Genomic DNA, 18,692 nt, shown 5'->3' with positions numbered 1-18,692 from the left:
ACTTCATAAAGAAAATTTATTGTGCCTTTACCCTTCATTTAATCAAGAGTGGATGACAAATCACAGATACTAATCTGTACCCACAAGGACAATGAAAGCTAGATCTATTCAAATTGAACTCAAATATTCAGATTGCAGAAAAGCAGCCTGGCCAAAGAGCAACAGTAGATTAGAACACAGCTCATTTAAAAATAAATTTTGATAATAAAAGCAAGAATGGAGCCAATTTGACAGTTTATACCAATTGGAATTACTTGCACTGTGGTAGTACATCTTGGGGCATTCTGGAGTTTGGAGTTCAATTCTGGTACAAGGAATTCAAGGAATATATATTCCTCCCTGTGAACTATGTGGGTTGTCTCTGAGAGCTCCAGTTTCTTCCCACGGTCCAAAAAAGTACTGGTTAGCAGATTAATTGGTTGTTGCAAATTGTTCTGTAATTAGGCTGGAGTTAAGTGGGTGGGTTGCAGGGTGGTGCTGGAAGGGCCTGTTCTGCACTGTATTTCTAAATAAATAAACAAGCTTGCTAGCTCACTTAAAATATCATTTGGTATTGAGAAGAACCACAAAGGGAAGCAGAGAAAATGTATGAACAAAAATAAAAATCCACCTACTGTGAAAATTTGTTTTTTTGTGAAATTAACATGTTTCAAAACACTTTCAGCCACATGAATGGTTCCTCTTTCCTGGCTGGTTGTGTCAGGAAGTTCCTGATTACAGGTAGCTGTACAACTCATTGATTGGTTTCCTAACTAGCAGCCAAGTGTGATACTATATATATTTTAAAAAATGGAACCACTCCTCATTCGTGAATCATAGCCAAAAGAGAAGAAATTAACCCATGATTTTCACAGGTATCATCTGTACATCTCCTTTACTGGATTTCCAGTCATATTGCTTCCTGGCCAATATTTTACTTTCCGCCCCCTCCCAAGTGAAATACTTGAAACAACAAAAAGGTCTGGGGGTAATTGTCCATTAAAATTAGGATTCCTACCTGGCTGCCTTGCTCTGTACTGTATATTAAACAAAATCTGTCAGTGGAGAACTGGATGAACTATATGACAGTGTCAGCAAAAACTACAGAAATTTAAATCATTCTCAAACACTGCACAAATGGAAAATTATATAATACAATTTTGAATGGTCCTGGGGTAAACACAAGTTCCTCTCTCAACCCCAGAATTAAACAAATTATTCCTCAGTCAGGCCTACGAATGAAAATTTGCAAGGGCAAGCACACCAATCTCAAGCTCACCAGAGTCCTCAAGGAAGGAACGAGTCATTCTTGCCCAGATGGGATCATGAACCAGGGCCAAGTAAGGTACATCTTTTAAAAAAAAGTTTCCTCCAAGGTCAGAGAGGAACAGAATGAAGCCTTGGCCTTCTGCTCTAGAATTCTTAGTTCCCTATCAACAGACAGACTCTCATCCTCCTGGCCTTATCTCTTAGCGCAAGTGGTTGATTCTTTTGGTTTCAGATGATTTTTACAGCTGGGCTGCTACTTCCTGTCAACTACCCAGGGCTATGGTCAGGAAACTGGCAAGGAGAACGCAGTCACTGCCCAGCTCTTAAGATTCACCAGATCTGTTTGCTGATCTGCTTTGACTTTCCTACCCTGGGATAAAAGCTGTTTGCACAGTTTTGGATGCATTGGTCCCACTGACTGGAGCATGTGATATTTGTTTCTTTATATAAAGAGTTCTTTTAATTCAATTTATTAATATAAATATAATGTACTAAATTTAAGTAAGTCAGAATTCTTCACATTCTGTCAAGTTTATAGTTGACTAACATACAAACTGGGAACCAAATAACTGAAGCAGCCAAGTTATATGGAATATATCTGTTTATGTGTCCAGCTGCAGTTCTTCAAAATGGACATCTCTACTTCAGCAAGTACCTACCCACTGTGGACATTTTGAGTTCTTACAACTCTATCTTATTGCTGGTTATAACAGTATCACAAACAAACAAAAATGCCCAGAGAGTGTCCTGTAGCTGTGTAATTCACAATGAGGTAATTGAAAAATGTATCCCACACCCAATGTACTGGAACAGCAAGACAGAACAGGACAAGTCCAAGGCTCTGGGGAATCTGCTGAAAGCAGTGCATGAGTGAGTAACTTTACTGGCAGGGTAGGCGAACTAGTGTCAGCATCCTGTCTCAGGCCAACACCCACCACACTGAGGCCCTAATTACACTCCATTTATTGGCTCTGATATGAATCAATATGGTTTACATTCCACATACTCCACTCCTGACGATCTGCTCCGCATTCAGTGCTACGACGCTGCGGCCCTTCTCGAAAAGCGGAACATTTTTGTTCAGTCAAAGAGAGTGAACCTATGTTTTCAGATGCTTGTCACGTTAACTCGCCATCCCAGTCCCACTTTACAGTGCTTTATTAAGTTTGCAAGATCACCGATTTTAACCCAGCCATAGATTCAGAAATTCCCGCATTTCAAGGCTCGCGACTGTCTGTATTTATTATCAGTACGGATTATTGCGGATAATCCCGCAGTACAGAATCTTCCAGGCAGTCCTGGGTGATTTAAAAGGTAATTATTAGCATGAGTAGCGGTAATGATATTAAAGTGACAACGCCAGTCTCGACCAGGAAAAAGGCGATTGGCTAATCGCCCTGCAAATCAAACCGCGCCGCACTGAAGGTGACAGATAATTTTATGCAAATAACTTGAATAATATTCAACTCTCCACCTTTCGGTGCATCTTTCTGGATGAATTACTTTACTGCCCGACGTGGTTTACTTTCTATCACGAGTGCCATTTATCAGTACTGTCGGTTTAGCGAGGAACTCGCCTGTGTTTGCGGTAGATTCCCGGACCTTCGTGGGATCAACTTGTGAATGAAGAGCGGCAGTGGGCGGGCCCGGGCCGTCGGACCAATACCGAGCCGCGGCTTCGGGAAAGTTGGCGAAAACACGGCGCCGCGGTCTCGTCGGAAGTTTGTGCGTGGTAGCGGAGTGCGGCCGCGGCTCGGCGAGAGAGGAGTCGGTGTTGCTGAAGCCCCTGGGGATTATCCGAGTCGCTGACGGAGCCTCTCTACGACCCACCACATGCAAACTGTAAACTCGAGGCATGCCACCGCCAGGTAGTTCTCTCCATCTTACTGTCATGTATTAAAGGGCAGCTCGGCGACTCTACCTGACAGGGCGGAGTGCAGTCATCCCGCAGCGAGTCTGTGGGACTTTGGGTGGCGACGGGAGGGCCCCTCCGACCCTGTTCTCTACCCAGTGATCAGCTGCGCTCCGCCTGTATCATATGACCCGCCCGGACCGGGGAAAGGCATCATGCGGACACTGGCTGGGGTTTAAGTAATAGTCGTTATTAGCTGAAATTTAGTCCTTTGGCCGATTCTATCAGGAACAGATTTATGTTCCCAGTAACTGCAGCGTTTTAAACCGGAAAATTCAATATCGGAAATAGTTTACTCGAGTTTGTTTCTACGGACCCTGCAGTGTTGATTTTCGTTTATATTTCATATACTTTGAGCCATACCGAAACACATGGCTACCCTACCTCTCCGTTAAAGGGACCGCGTCTTGTGTTAAGCATCAAGGACGCCCGCGGTTTGGCGCGACGACTCTTCCTCACCTGACAAGAGTCGAAATGGAAAGGTCACAGAAAGGGTAGAATCGGTGACACTTTAACTGGGAGATGCCAAAAGTAATGTTTGTCAAAGATATCTGGAGAGCAAGAGGAAGTGAATACTGCTTATTGAGGAAGACCAATATTTGAAAGTTAAATTTCACGACACATGCCGGTGATAATAAGCCTGATTCTGATCCGTCTAAAATTAACTTGTATTAATCGTAATGAGATAGAAGGGCGTCTTAAGATCTCACCCGCACTCGGTGTGACACTTTGCCCAAGGTCGCAATACTGTGATGGAACAGCGACTACAAACCGAGAACAAAGCTTTAGCTAGTATGGCTTCCTTTCTTCTGTGCATTCTGTCAAGAGTAAACATTGATTTGCTTCCACTTGGCGCTGGGTTGTGAAGTTTTGGTACGACCTGTACAGGATCTTCATTCACTGCCCGGGGTGGGGGTCGGATCTGAGGGGACAGTAACATGGTGGAGTCTAATCTCCTATTTTCACTTGGCCCCGAGTGGAAGAGCCTCTGTTCAGTACCGCCTTCTATGTCCCTTCTCTATTCTCAGTGGTCATGGGTTGGGGATTCCCACGAATTGGTTGGGAAGGTTAATTTTTTTTTCCCCAATGTAACTGTGAAACTACTCTTGAAATATTTTCCCCAGTCCTCCCAGAGAGTTTATTTTCTGCTGTGATGAGTAAAATACTTGGATTGGAGTCTGGTACTCCATGAATGGCGTACCTAGAATATAATTAAATCTCCGTGTTGGCCTGTTGCTGGAAATCCAAGCAACACGTACAAAATGCTGGAGCAACTCTGCAGACCCGGCAGCATATAAGGAAAAGAGTAAAATTAAGATAAGTAGTGCAAAAACAGAAATTTAACATTAAAGTAGTGAGGTAGTGTAAATGGGTTCAATGTCCATTTAGAAATTGGATGTCAGTGGGGGAATAAGCTGTTTCTAACTTGCTGAGTGTGTGTCTTCAGGCTTCTGTACCTCCTTCCTGATGGTAACAATGAGAAGAGGGCATGTCCTGGGTGGTGGGCGTCCTTAATGATGGACCATCTTGAGGTGCCGCTTCTTGAAGATGTCTTGGATACTAAGGAGGCTGGTACCCATGATGGAGCTGACTAATTTTACAACTCTGTAGCTTACTTCGATTCTGTGCCTTAGCCTGTACAGAAGCCTGAAGGCACGCACTCGGCGCTTCAGGATCAGCTTCTTTCCCTCAGCCATCCGAGTTTTAGATGGACATTGAGCCCATGAACACAACCTCACTACGTTTTTGTTTGGTTTTTTTTGCACTACTTATTTTAATTTAACCATTCAATAGCCATATATTTACTATAATGTGGTTTTTTTCCCTCTATTTATTTATCATATATGTCATCGTACTGCTGCCATAAAGTTAACAACTTCCCTGGACATAGGCCGGTGATATTAAATTTGATTTTGATGCTGATTTTGTGGACAGTACTGTGACTAAAAGTCACATTCCCAGAAGTGACGACAGCACACTTGAGGTGGCAACACAATGGTGACCAGATGCAGCAGCTAGTGGAGCACATGTTTTCACTGGTATAGAATCTATAATAGTCAACATCGTAAGAATAGATATTGTCAAGTTAGAAGGAGCATGGCTGGTAGCTCTCTCAGCTGAGAATGGTGTGAGCTTGAAGGATGTAAAATATTTAAGTAGCACCATTTTAAAGAAGAACTAGAGCCTACCTCATAGTGAGTAATTATAACTATATTACATAAACATGGTGCTGCTCCCTACAACATAGACTGTTCTTCATATGGCTATAACATGCTTTGTGATGGCCTGTAGCCATAAATGACACTATATAAAGACCAATTTCTTGTTCCTCATCTGCTCGTGGTGCAAAATTGCACTTCTCAGAAAAGATGATTAACAGAACAAATTACAAGTTTCTACTAAGAATCTTCCATTTAAAAAGTCCAAGGCATTTCTAAAATGAGCCTGTGTTTAGTCAGTTGATCTTACTAAATGGACAAATGTAGTATTGAATGTAAATTTTAATTGTTTATTAGATTGCTAATGCCTGGTTGAAAGAATATTTTAAAAAATTGGTTTGGATGTAAAGGAAGTTGAAGAGTAATGTCAAGCACCAATTGCAAAATGCTACAAATGTTGGAACCCCAGTCTAAAATTAGGACATACTGCAAACAATTAAGGCAGGTACCATGTCTATAGAGAGGGTTGATCTTTCTGAATATTGATCTTTAGTCAGTACAAATCACCGGAACGCATTACCTTACTTTTTTCAAAATAGTGAATGGATTGAAAGTAATAATTTCTACCTGATATTAGATTGTAACTTTTTTTATATAATCTGATCAGAATCGGGTTTATTATCACCGGCATATGTCATGAAATTTGTTAACTTTGCAGCAGCAGTACAATGCAATACATGCTAATGTAGGGACAAAGCTATGAATTACAGTGTGTGTGTGTGTGTGTGTTTATGTATGTATATATATATGTGTGTGTGTGTGTGTATATATGTATGTATATATATATATGTGTGTGTATATATGTGTGTGTGTATATATATGTGTGTGTGTGTGTGTGTATATATATGTGTGTGTGTGTATATATATATATATATGTCAAATTAAATAAGTAGTGCAAAAACAGAAATAAAAAAAAGCTGTGAGGTAGTATTGAAGGATTCAATATCCATTTAGAAATTGGATGGCAGAGGGGAAGAAGCTGTTTCTGAATCATTGAATGTGTTCCTTTAGCTTTTGAACCTCCTTCCTGATGGTAACAACGAGAAGAGGGCATGTTCTGGGTGATGGGGGTCCTTAATGATGGATGTTTTTGATGGTGCTGCTCCTTGAAGATGTCTTGGATAATAGGGAGTTGGGTACCCAGGATGGAGCTGACTAATTTACAACTCCGCAGCTTACTTTGACTCTGTGCGGTAGCCACCACCATTCCCCCCCACCCCATACCAGACGATGATGCAGCCAGTCAGAATGCTCTCCATGTTACACCTATAGAAATTTGCGAGTGTTTTAGGTAACATACCTATCTCCTTAAACCCACAATGAAATATGGTCACAGTCTTGCCTTCTTTATAACTGCATTGTTATGTTGGGGCCAGGTTAGGTCCTTGGAGATACTAACGCCTGGAAACTTGAAATTGCTCTTTCTCTCTACTTCTGACCCCCCTCCCCATGAGGACTGGTGTGTGTTCCCTCGTCTTGCCCTTTCTGAAATCCACAGTCAGGTCTTTGGTTTTACTGATATTGAGTGCAAGGTTGTTGCTGTGACACAACTCAACTAGCTGGTATGTCTCGCTCCTGTACACCCTCTTGTCACCATCTGAGATTCTGCCAACATTGGTTGTATCATCAGCAAATCTATAGATGGTATTTGACCTGTGCCTAGCCACGTAGTCATGGGTGTAGAGAGAGTAGAACAGTGGGCTAAGCACACTCCCTGAGGTGCACCAGTGTTGGTTGTCAGCAAGGTGGAGATGTTATTTCCAATCTGTACAGATTGTGGTCTTCCAGTTAGGAAGTCAAGGATCAAGGTGCAGAGATCCAGGTTCTGGAGCTTTTCGATCAGAAAGCTAGGAATGATTGTGTTAAACGCTGAGTTGCAGTCAATAAACAGCATCCTGACATTGTATTGTCTAGGTGATTCAGGGTTGCATGGAGAGACAATGTGATCGTGTCATCTGTAGACCTATTGTGGTGATAGGCCAATTGTAGTGGGTTCAGGTCCTTGCACAGGCAGGAGTTGATTATAGCTATGACCAACCTCTCAAAGCATTTCATCACCGTAGACAAACGTGCTACTGGATGATAGTTGGCAAGGCAGCTCACAGTGCTCTTCTAGGGCACTGGTATAATTGTTGCCCTTTAGAAATAGGTGGGAACTCCCAACTGTAGCAAAGTCTCAATGGCTCAGTGGCAGCACGGTAGCATATTGGTTAGCACGACACTTTACAGTAGCAGCACCACAGCTTCAATTCCCGCCACTGCCCGTAAGGAGTTTGTACGTTTTCCACGTGACCGCCTGAGTTTCCTCTGGGTGCTTCAGTTTCCTCCCACAGTCCAAAGATGTACTGATTGGGAGGTTCATTGGTCATTGTAAATTGTCCCGTGATTAGGCCAGGGTTAAATTGGGAGATTGCTGGGCGGCATAGCTCAAGGGCAATAAGGGCCTATTCTGCGTTGTATCTCAGTAAATAAATAAAAGAGATGTACTGGTTATTATGTCTGGTTTGAGGCAAAGTTGATATGTTGATCTTGGCCAAGAACTTGCAATAGTACAATAGCTAGGCATAAAATTTCATTCCCTTGTGTTGGCAGGGAAATCCTTGCAGAAGCTGCCAACTTTATATTTTTGGAATATTTTTGAAGGTTTCATCAGTTTTGATTACTGGAATAGATCTGTACTGTGACTGTTAGAACTGTATTGTTTTAATTGCAATGAACTTGTTTGGGTTGCGTGGCACAGTAGGTCGTGTCATTGACCCGAGAAAATCTGCAGATGCTGGAGATCCAAAGCAACACACACAAGATGCTGGAGGAACTCAGCAGGTCAGGCAGCGTCTATGGAAAAGAGTAAACAGTCGATGTTTCAGGCCGAGACTCTTTTTCAGAACTGGGAAGGAAGGGGAGAAGTCGAGTCGTGTCATTGCCTCAGTTTCAACCATCTATGTTTGACTCTGATCTCTGCTGCTGTCTCTATGTGTAGTCTTCTCTGTTCCTCCATTACTTGGCTGCTCTGGATTTCATTTTGCATCGTGAAAAAAAACATACTGAATACTAAGTTAAGGGGCAACTTCCTACAGTTAATTATGTAGATGAGTGGCAAGAGACTCAGTAAATAATTAATTGGCATCCCAAAAAAAATAGAACATGGAAAAATAAGTGGCTTGATGGGATTGCTATGAGAACTAACTTTGGCTTGGTAAGCCAAATGGCATGCTACGTTGTAAGAAGGTGTGAGGAAAATTGCCTTGTGTTTAATCTGTAAAATGTCATCATCAAATAGATGAATAATTTGCTTTTATGTAGGTTGCATGAAGGAAAATAATTTCTCAGTATCCGGCATTCAGATTTCCTCCTTGATAAGCCGGAAAATTAGTTCTGCTATGTAGTCAAGGAAGGAGAGAGAGTTCTAGGTGAAGTGAAAGGATTGTCGGGACTGAGCAGCACGAAGAACCGCTTTAGATAATAATCTGTAGCTATGTGTTTAGTAAAGGACAGACTCCAGTGGAATATAGAACAAATGGTAAGGAGCTACAGAAATGGATGTTGTAAATAGGAATGCTATCAGCAGGAAGAACATAGAAGAATGGTTGAAGGATAGAATGGAATCTTGGAAGCATGCCTGCTTTTGCAGATCATCATTATAAACCAATTTCCACCGGCTCTGCTCAGAAATATCTGATAATGCTCCGGCGATTTGTTCTGAGGACCTTTTCCATTAAAATTGTCACATTAGAATTAGGTTTATTATCATTGACATAGCTCATGAAATTTCTTGTTTTGTGGCAGCAATGCATTTAAAAGCTGATACGTTACAATGAGAAATTTTTTTAAAAGTGAGGCAGTGATCGTGGTTCTGTGGTCCATTCAGAAATCTGGCAGAGGGCAAAAAGCTGTTCCTAAAATGTGGAGCAAACTTCTTCTCCCCCAGCCCCAGGGGCTCTCCTATTTCCACTTGCGCCTTTCTGAATCGACCTTTTATTTATATATTTATTGAAAAGTAGCGCGGAACAGGCCTTCGAGCTGTGCCACCCAGCAACCCCCAGATTTCATCCCAGCTTAATCACGGGACAGTTTACAATGACCAATTACCCTACCAGCTGGTATGTCTCTGGACTGTGGGAGGAAACCAGAGCACCTGGAGGAAACCCACGCAGTCACGGGGAGAACATACAAACCCCTTACAGGCAGTCGTGGGACCTGACTCCAGGTCGCCTGTACTGTGCTAACCACTATGCTACCATGTCACCCTGTCCAATAGATCCACCTGGGCTTCTTCAAACCTAAACTGCTGACCAGCTGCTTTCCCTCCTAACTCTTCCATATTAACTGATAACCTGTTTCTCCTTGTATATGGCCCTCCTTTATTTCAAGTCTGTTCATGTTGCCCGGCTTTAAAATAAAACCTTGAGTTCTTTGCCTTGCCAATGAATGTTCAATTTGTCATCTTCCTTTGAACATGTTGTGGCCTCCCAAATTCATGCCCATCATACCCAATATTTCAATTCCTCTAATCAGGTCTCCCCTGCCTGCTAGATCCTGATTAAAGATAAATTTGGCCTCTCCCTGCAGGTCTGTCTTAACATTTCTGCAGTCCGTAATGTTATCGTCGAAGCACTTCTCACCATCTTCTATCTGGGTGGACTTTGCATACCTGGCTCCAGACATATCTATGTGCCTCTAATCAGGAGCGGCTATGAATTAGGCCTCCCACTTCTGCAGTTATATTTTGGAGAGGGATGGGTTGGGGGAGAAGCTAGAATTCCTTGTAGTTGAATTCTATATTTGAAATGAAAAGTGTAATTCTACATAAGGAAGGTTGCCTGATAAGTACCTGCACTCTGTTACCTTTTGTCTCCTTTGTAGCTGTATAGTTGAGAAGCCAGTTGTAGTCAATCCTTACTGCCTGTTATGCCACTGGCATCTCTGTGTGTCCTTGGCCAATTTTGGTCTTGGTGTAGACATTGTTCAGGGCTTCCTTCATCATGCCAGTAACTTCCCCTCAGTTTTCACTATTGTCAGCCATGTCAGTCCCAGATGGAGACAACAAGGATACCGTCACACACAGACGTAGGAGGATTCTTCACTGCTGTTTCTGTAACAGTTTTTGTTTGACCGGTCAGGGTTGTTAGCCCTGAGCTGAACCCCTGAATCTGGAGGACTGGTGGACCACTCTTTGTCTGACCTCTACCCTTCGACCTGTTCGGCATGGGTGACCCTACCAAGAGCCAAATCAGAAAGCCCCGACTCCAGCCAACAGAGCTCTCTGGGTCACTGTGGCACGCAGGCCTCCGAACCATGACGAGGTTGTATGTCAATGGCTTGCATTTTTTTTACACTCACAGGACAAGTTATTCAATCAGAAATACAGCATGTTTAACTTTGAGTTTAAGTTTCATTTGTCATTCAACCATACAGATATATACAGCAAAGGAAACTGTTCTTCTGGGGTCAAGGTGCAAAACAAGAGTACACACAGTCACATACAGCACATTTGGTTACGATAGCACAGACAGTCACAAACGATATTGGCATAAGTCCCTGGATGGCATGGCCTGAAGATTGATGGTGTCTTGGAGCACATTTCTGTAAGAACAAGCACGCAGCAGTTCCTCATCTTGCACTGGGTCAGCCACAGACGGAGGCAGTCCAGTCTGTCTTCCAGGGAGTGAACGCTGGAGAATAGCACCGACAGGAGAGTCGGTCCCCAACCCAGCATGGATTCCAGCACACCCACTGTGCCTCTGTTCTTCCCCCCACACCACCTCTGGCACCTCCCCCTCTGGGCGGCGCCAACAGGTGATGCTGCAGCACGAGGACGCTGGTCTATGCAGCTTCCCCGCCGTCGGACTTCCCGATGAAACAGACCTCATGTCATACAGGGCCGTGTGATCACAAGAAAAACTTCGAAGACAAGCAGTTGCCACATTTGTTGGACCTGGAGGGGCCGCTGCAATCGAGTGGGCCGCAGTCTTGTCACGATTAATGTCTATTGATCCCAAAATTGCCTCATTCTCATTCAATTTGTATCAGCTGCCTGACACTGTAGCCACTTAAGGTTTGAGCCAGTTTTGTTTGGTCATGGTCCCGAGCTTGTAAAGGATGTGGAGAGGGATTTATTGTCCTTGTGCTTGATTCCAGCTGCCTTTCTCTGTACAGAGTAGTCGTAGTTGAGTTAATTTCCTATCCTGTGTTTGTCTGCTCTTTCCTGGGAGAAGACGTGTGCACAGCAGTCGTACATTGGAGTTCGTGATCTTAATTATTATGACACACTCTAAGTCAGATGTTCAGTGCTCAGAGGGAAAATAATAAGTTACAGATTTTGTCTGAACTTATGAAGTTTGCTTTTGCTTATTTAGACTCTGATTACCGACAGTCTCAGAAAGCCTTAAACTCTTGCAACATAAAGATAATCTTGGCATTAAGGCTTCTGGTGAAACATGTATAAACACTCAAAACTACTTTTTTTTAAAAAAAAAGTTGTGATGAAATAAATTTATTGCTTCCAAATGTGAAGATAAATGGAAATTCCGTGTTAAAAGCTTCTTGAATATATTCAATTTCAACTACAACCTGCTTGAAGATTTATATTAATATTTTGGTCAAAATGGAATGGATAATTCTAACACGGATACTGTGGAAGACTCACAGGTAGAATTTAATGTTTATATCTTGATTTTTTTTTAAAAAATGCAGTCTGGTTTTAGAGATGGAAGATTTGGTTCTGATTCCATTCTCCATAAATTAGGTAAGTTCTGATTAATATACCTGTATCAAAACAAAAAGTGTAGCAGCTTTTTTTTTCCTTCTGTGGGTCTGAATAAGTGTTGTCAAATGTAACCAATGAAGTTCCCTCACTGTTTCAAACAGTTTATGTACAGTGGAGTGAAGTTTATAGTTGTTTTGCTTGTCCGTGGGTGGGAAGTGTGTGATTAATCCCAGAGTTGAGAAGGGCGAAGGTAACAGACATGGGAACAAGTGGGGTGGTAAAAATAACACAAAACTGGGAGAACGCAGTGGATCAATTAGCATCCGTGGAAGCAAAACACATTTAAGTTGACATTTCGGCTTGAGAGTCTGCATCTGACAGAGAGGGAACAAGAAGTATTGCTGATACATAGCAGTATAAATAGTGGGGGTGGGGGAAAGGTTGGAAAAGGAGCAGTGTGGGGAAGTAGATGGTAGTTGCAGGGTGGAACCAGATGGAAAAAGGATGGTGGGAAAATAGAACCAGGTGTGGGAGGTACGAACACAAGGAGAAGAAAACTTGCTGGAGGTGAGTGTAATGGGGAAGAGCAACAAAGGTGTAAATATTTGCACCAATCAGTTGTAAGCTATCTCAGCAGAATATGAGAAGTCCTTCATTGAATTTCTACTTCCTACAGATCAAAGGGTAGCTATGGGCACTTGCCTGGCCCTTAGCTATAACTGTCATTCATTGGCCACATGGGACAATCCTTGGTCTAAGCCTATAGCTCTCACTGTTGCATTGACAAATGCATCAGTACTACCTCTTGCACTTGTGTAGAGCTCGCCAGTTTGCCGCCAACTTTCAGCCGGCTCTGAAATGCGCTTGGACCGTCTTTGTCACGTTTCCTTTTCTTGATCTTTCTGTGTCTCCATTTCAGGGGACAGACTTGTCCCCGGCACTCCCTATAAACCCGCAGCTTCCTCGACTATACCTCCTCCCACTCTGCCTCCTGTAATGATGCCATTGTGAGTGAGCATCATCTAATGATGGTTAGTCCCTGAGGTGACAGCTTTTTCTCAATCTGCCATTTCATCAGAGCTGGTTGGGTGGAAGATAATTTTCTCTGCTTCCTGAAAAACAGGAATAGCATACAGCAGAAAATCTCTGCAAATATAACTTCATTAAAGCAATACCATGGATGCTGAAAGTCTGAAATAAATCAGTAAATAATGAAAATGCTAAACTAGCCAGGCAGCATCTAAGGAAAGAGGAACATATTTGACCTCATTGCAACAGGGAGAGTTTACAAGTCTATAACATTATTTAAAGGCACCACACTCAACGATTCAGGAATGGCTTCTTCCCCACTGCCATCCACCTTATTTAACTATTCAATATATATATATATTCTGATCCTGAACCAGGAGAAATCGCAAGAAAAGATAAAAGCTATTTTCTTTGTTGGGTGGAGAGGGAGAACTGGAGTAATTAAGGATAAAAGGACTGCTTTCAAGAGATCTGCAACTCTCAAGATAGAGCGAGGCTAATTATTGGCATTAGAGTGACTGGAGATCTCACAGGTGTGTGATGTGAATGCTTCAGTCTTATTCCCCTCTCTCCAGATTTCATGGCTTTGCCTGCAGGATTCAGTACGCAACCTGCGTGTTTCAATGTACTAATGAATTGTTTATCCTAACGTGTGCCTGGGAAGAATTTGCTGCTTGGATAAGCTGGGGGTGTGCATTAGCTCCTGTCAGAACAAAATCCATAAACCGGGAGGAGACAGATTTCAGAGAAAAACGATTAAGGAGAGAAAATTAATGGAAGAGACTTTGAATTTAATGATCGGCTTGCTTAATGAGTTAAATTGCATTTGTAAACTCTCAGTGGAATGACATCACATCTGTGTTTCAGCCTAATTGTGTTTACCACATTGGCACGTTAAAAAGGTGCAGCTGTTGTTAGAAAGGAGGAGGATTGCTGAAATAGCAACGAGAAGGCACTCTTAGAGAAAGTTTTAAATTTCTGATCATATTTTGGTTCTATATTGATTGAATCGGCATTCTCAAATGATCAAACTTGTATTACTGTTTCGGCAGATTAGTCACAGTATCATCAACTAACCTTTTTTGTTGAACTTAAATGTGATTTGATTAAAGATCATTAAAAGTTTTTTGAAGCTGCTAAACTTGGTCTTGCCAGTAGCAATTTTTGCTCAAGGTGCTGAACCAATGCTCTGCTGTCATTCTATTGGTTGTAAGGATGCTGACAGAAAATGCAAATGGATTTATTTATATAACAATAAAGGTGCTCTCTGCACAGCCTTTTTAAGCCAAGCCAACAATGGTTTCAGAACATAAAAAGCAGAAGGTAGTTATTCAGCCTGCTGTGACATTCGGTTAAGTTGTGGATGATCTTTTGCCACAAAACCCCTGCACTAACTCCATCTACCTTGGTTCCTTATATCTGAAAGTCTCCTGTGGTCTATCTTGCACAACCTCAATAACTCAGTCCCCAGTCTCCTTCTGGGTTGATAAATCAAGATTCCTGGGTGAAGACATTTCTTATTTGGGTGGTCATATCATTACTTTGAGTTTGTAATTCCTGGGTCTAGACATTCAGCTATGAGAAGTAAGGTCTTAAAGCAGAGCAGAATCGGGCCATTCAGCCCATTGAGTCTGCTCTGACAGTCTATCATAGCTGATTTATTATACGTCAACCCCATTCTCCTGCCTTCTCCCCGTAACCTTTGACACTCTTACTAACCAAGAACCTATCAACCTATGCTTTAAATAAATCCATTGACTTGGCCTCCACAGCCATTTGTAGCAAAGAATTCCACTGATTCACCATCCTCTGGCAAAACAGTCCTCCTTATCTCTATTCTAAAGGGGCATCCTTGTAATCTGAGGTGATGTTCTCTGGTCCTAGATTCCCCCACTTTTGGAAATATCCTCTGCATGTCCACTCTCTCTAGGCCTTTCAATATTCTACGGGTTTAAATGAGGTGCTCCCTCATGCTTCTAAACTCCAGCATGTACAGGCCCAGAGCCATCAAATGCTCTTTGCATATTAATCCATAAATTCCCAGAGTCATTCTCATGAACCTTCTCTGGATCATCTCCAACACCAGCACAGGTCTTGGTCCTTCTGCAGACTCCCTGCTTCCTCAACACTACCTGCTCCTCTACCTATCCTTGTATCATGTGCAAACTTGACCACAAACTTGACGTACAACATGAAAAGAAGTGGCCCCAACACAGATCACCACTAGTCACTGGCAGACAACCAGAGAAAGCCCCTGTTTTTCCCATACTTTGCATCCTGCCAGTCACTCAATTTTCTAACCAGGCTAGTATTGTTCCTGTAATACCATGGGCTGATATCTTTTTTAGGAGCCTTAGCTGGGCACTTTGTTAAAGGTCTTCTGAAAATCCATGTACACAACATCAACTGACTCTTCTTTGTCTAACCTGCCTGTTATTTCCTCAAAGAATTCTAACAGATTTGTCAGACAAGATTTCCACTTCAGGAAACCCTGACGTTGACTTATTTTATAAAATGCCTCCATTAACATGCCTCCAAATAGCGCAAGACCTCATCCTTAATAATGGACTCCAATGTCTTTTATCTACTGAAGACAGGCTAATTGGCTTATAATTTCCTCTATATTGCCTCCCTCCCTTAAAGAGTGGAGTGACATTTACAATTTTGAGTCCCCTGGATTCGTTCCAAAATCTATAGATTCATGAAAGATCATTACTAATGCCTCCACAAGTGTGTTTTTGAGTTGTTGAGAGAGGCAGGGAGAGAAAACAGAAAGAACATCTGTAATAGAGTGCAGATCAAATCTAACAAGGTGATGATTTAAAACCAGGGGTTCCAATAAAATAATATAGAAAAATAATTGAAATATAACAAATTAAATTTGAGAAGTGGTAGTCACATCAATGAGGAAGAAGTTGGGGCCCGGGAAGTGGAGAAGGCAATTTACTTGAAATTGTTAAACTCATCATCATGTCCCAGACTTTATGGGTCAAATTGAGAGATGTAGTGCTGTTTCTCAAGCTTGAAGCATTGTAGGAGGTTAAAATCAGGGGCCAGAAGGGGAGTGGGGTGGAGAATTCGAGTGGTAGGCACATGAAAGCTTAAGTTTGCCCTTGTGTTCTGAAAGATGAACTGCAAGGTGGTTGCCAGATCTGTTCTTGATATCTCCAATGTAAAGGAAGACCTGGTGAGCACGGAACGCGATACATTAAATGGGAGAATTGTGGAACTCACTTGCTGTTTCACATGGAAGGCTCCTTGAGTTCTGATGTGGAAAAGGAAGAGATATAAAGGAATGCTGGCTGCTGGTGTGAATGTGCTTGGCAAATGGCTTGTTTCAATGATGTATAACTCAGTGGTGGGAGCTACAACTTCAATGATTGAATGGGCAAGTGCCAGAGAAGTGGGGGGGAGGGGTGGTGTTTGGTCGAGATGGGCATGAAAACCAGGGAATTGCAGAATGATGCCTTTGGAATGCTCAAAGGTGAGGGGAGAAACTGTGGTGGTGAAATCTTGTTGGAGATGGCGAATATTATGAGGGACGATCTGTTGTATGTGGTAGGCTGGGAGGTGAGGACAAGGAGAACCACGTAGTTCTGGGTGGACAGACTGACTGAGTGCACAGGTATAACCATATAACAATTACAGCACGGAAAAAGGACATCTCGGCCCTTCTAGTCCGTGCCGAAGGCTTACTCTCACCTAGTCCCACCTGCATTCAGCCCATAATCCTCCATTCCTTTCCTGTCCATATACCTACCCAATTTTTTTTTTAAATGACAAAATCAAACCTGCCTCTACTGCTTCTACTGGAAGCTCGTTCCACACAGCTACCACTCTCTGAATAAAGAAATTCTCCCTCATGTTACCCTTAAACTTTTGCCCCCTAACTCTCAACTCAAGTCCTCTTGTTTGAAACTCCCCTACCCTCAATGGAAAGACCCTATCCACGTCAACTCTATCTATCCCCCTCATAATTTTAAATACCTCTATCAAGTCCCCTCTCAACCTTCTACGCTCCAAAGAATAAAGACCTAACTTGTTCAACCTTTCCCTGTAACTTAGGTGCTGAAACCCAGGTAACGTTCTAGTACATCTCCTCTGTATTCTGTCTATTTTGTTGACATCTTTCCTATAATTTGGTGACCAGAACTGTACAGGAAGGTATAGGAAAATAGTCAAGAGAGAAATATGGTAGAGAAATTGGCATGGTTAAAGAAAGAGGAAATTTCTAAGGTATTGTGTGGAATGAATCAGAACATGTACAACAGATGGAGAGATTGGATTATTGGAATAGACAACCATTCAGGAAGTGGAGTCAGTGGATATAGCTGTAGAAACCTGTCAGCTTTGATTACCAACCCGGACCCTGAAACTGAAATAGAGACATTAAGAAAAGGAAGGTTAATGTCTGTTATGAATCACTTGAAAGTGAGAGCAGAGTAGAAACTGGCAGCTTGAGTGAGAACAGTTTTGAGATCAGCATAAGCACAGGAGGCAGAACAAAAGCAATTATCAATGTGTGAAAAAAGAGTTGAGGATGAGGGTTTGAATGGAACTTAAAGAATCCCTTGAATCCCAGGGGGACCAATAACTTGGCGGGAGGTTTGCTGAAGCTACTGGGGAGAGTTTAAACTAGAATTGTTGGGGGGGTGGGAACCGAACTGAAGAGACTGGGGAAGAGGAGGTTAGCTCACAAATAGAGAAAGCTTGTAGACAGTGTGAGAGGGAGGGTAGGCAGGTGATAGAGAAGGGATGCGCTCAGACCGAAGGTTTGAGATGTGTCTATTTTAACGCAAGGAGTATTGTGAACAAAGCGGATGAGCTTAGAGCGTGGATCAGTACTTGGAGCTATGATTTGGTGGCCATTACAGAGACTTGAAGGAATGGCTACTTCAAGTGCCGGGTTTTAGATGTTTCAGAAGGACAGGGAGGGAGGCAAAAGAGGTGGGGGCGTGGCACTGTTGATCAGAGATAGTGTCGTGGCTGCAGAAAAGGTGGACGCCATGGATTGTCTATGGAGTCTCTGTGGGTGGAGGTTAGGAACAGGAAGAGATCAATAACTTTACAGGGTGTTTTTTTATAGGCCGCCCAATAGTAACAGGGATATTGAGGAGCAGATAAGGAAACAGATCCTGGAAAGGTGCAATAATAATAATAATAGAGCTGTCATGATGGGAGATTTTAATTTCCCAAATATCAATTGGCATCTCCCTAGAGTGAGGGGTTCAGAGGGGGTGGAGTTTGTTAGGTGTGTTCAGGAAGGTTTCTTGACACAATATGTAGATAAGCCTACAAGAGGAGAGGCTGTACTTGAATTAGTATTGGGAAATGAACATGGACAGGTGTCAGATCTCTCAGTGGGAGAGCATTTTGGAGATATTGATCACAATTCTGTCTCCTTTACAAAAGCATTGCAGAAAGATAGGAATAGACAAGATAGAAAAGCGTTTAATTGGAGTATGTGGAATTATGAGGCTATCAGGCAAGAAATTGGAAGCTTAAATTGGAAACAGATGTTTTCAGGGAAAAGTACGGAAGAAATGTGGCAAGTATTCAGGGGATATTTGTGAAGAGT

The 18,692-nt window shown here is 42.4% G+C and overlaps 1 protein-coding gene across 1 annotated transcript in view; it reads left to right on the top strand.

The window, feature by feature from the left end:
• Positions 1–2,516: 2,516 nt before the first annotated feature.
• arhgef3 (Rho guanine nucleotide exchange factor (GEF) 3) overlaps positions 2,517–18,692 on the top strand; it is a 248,945-nt gene continuing 232,769 nt past the window's right edge. The window contains exon 1 of the mRNA XM_073072231.1: positions 2,517–3,116. Within this exon, the coding sequence (XP_072928332.1) occupies positions 3,082–3,116 (35 nt within the window). The 5' untranslated portion in view covers positions 2,517–3,081. The remainder of the gene's footprint in view (positions 3,117–18,692) is intronic.

This window comes from Hemitrygon akajei, chromosome 19 (genome assembly GCF_048418815.1).
Source record: "Hemitrygon akajei chromosome 19, sHemAka1.3, whole genome shotgun sequence".
Taxonomy (NCBI): Eukaryota; Metazoa; Chordata; class Chondrichthyes; order Myliobatiformes; family Dasyatidae; genus Hemitrygon; species Hemitrygon akajei.
The sequence above is the reverse complement of the archived record's forward strand: the minus strand, read 5'-3'. Positions and strand labels throughout refer to the sequence as shown.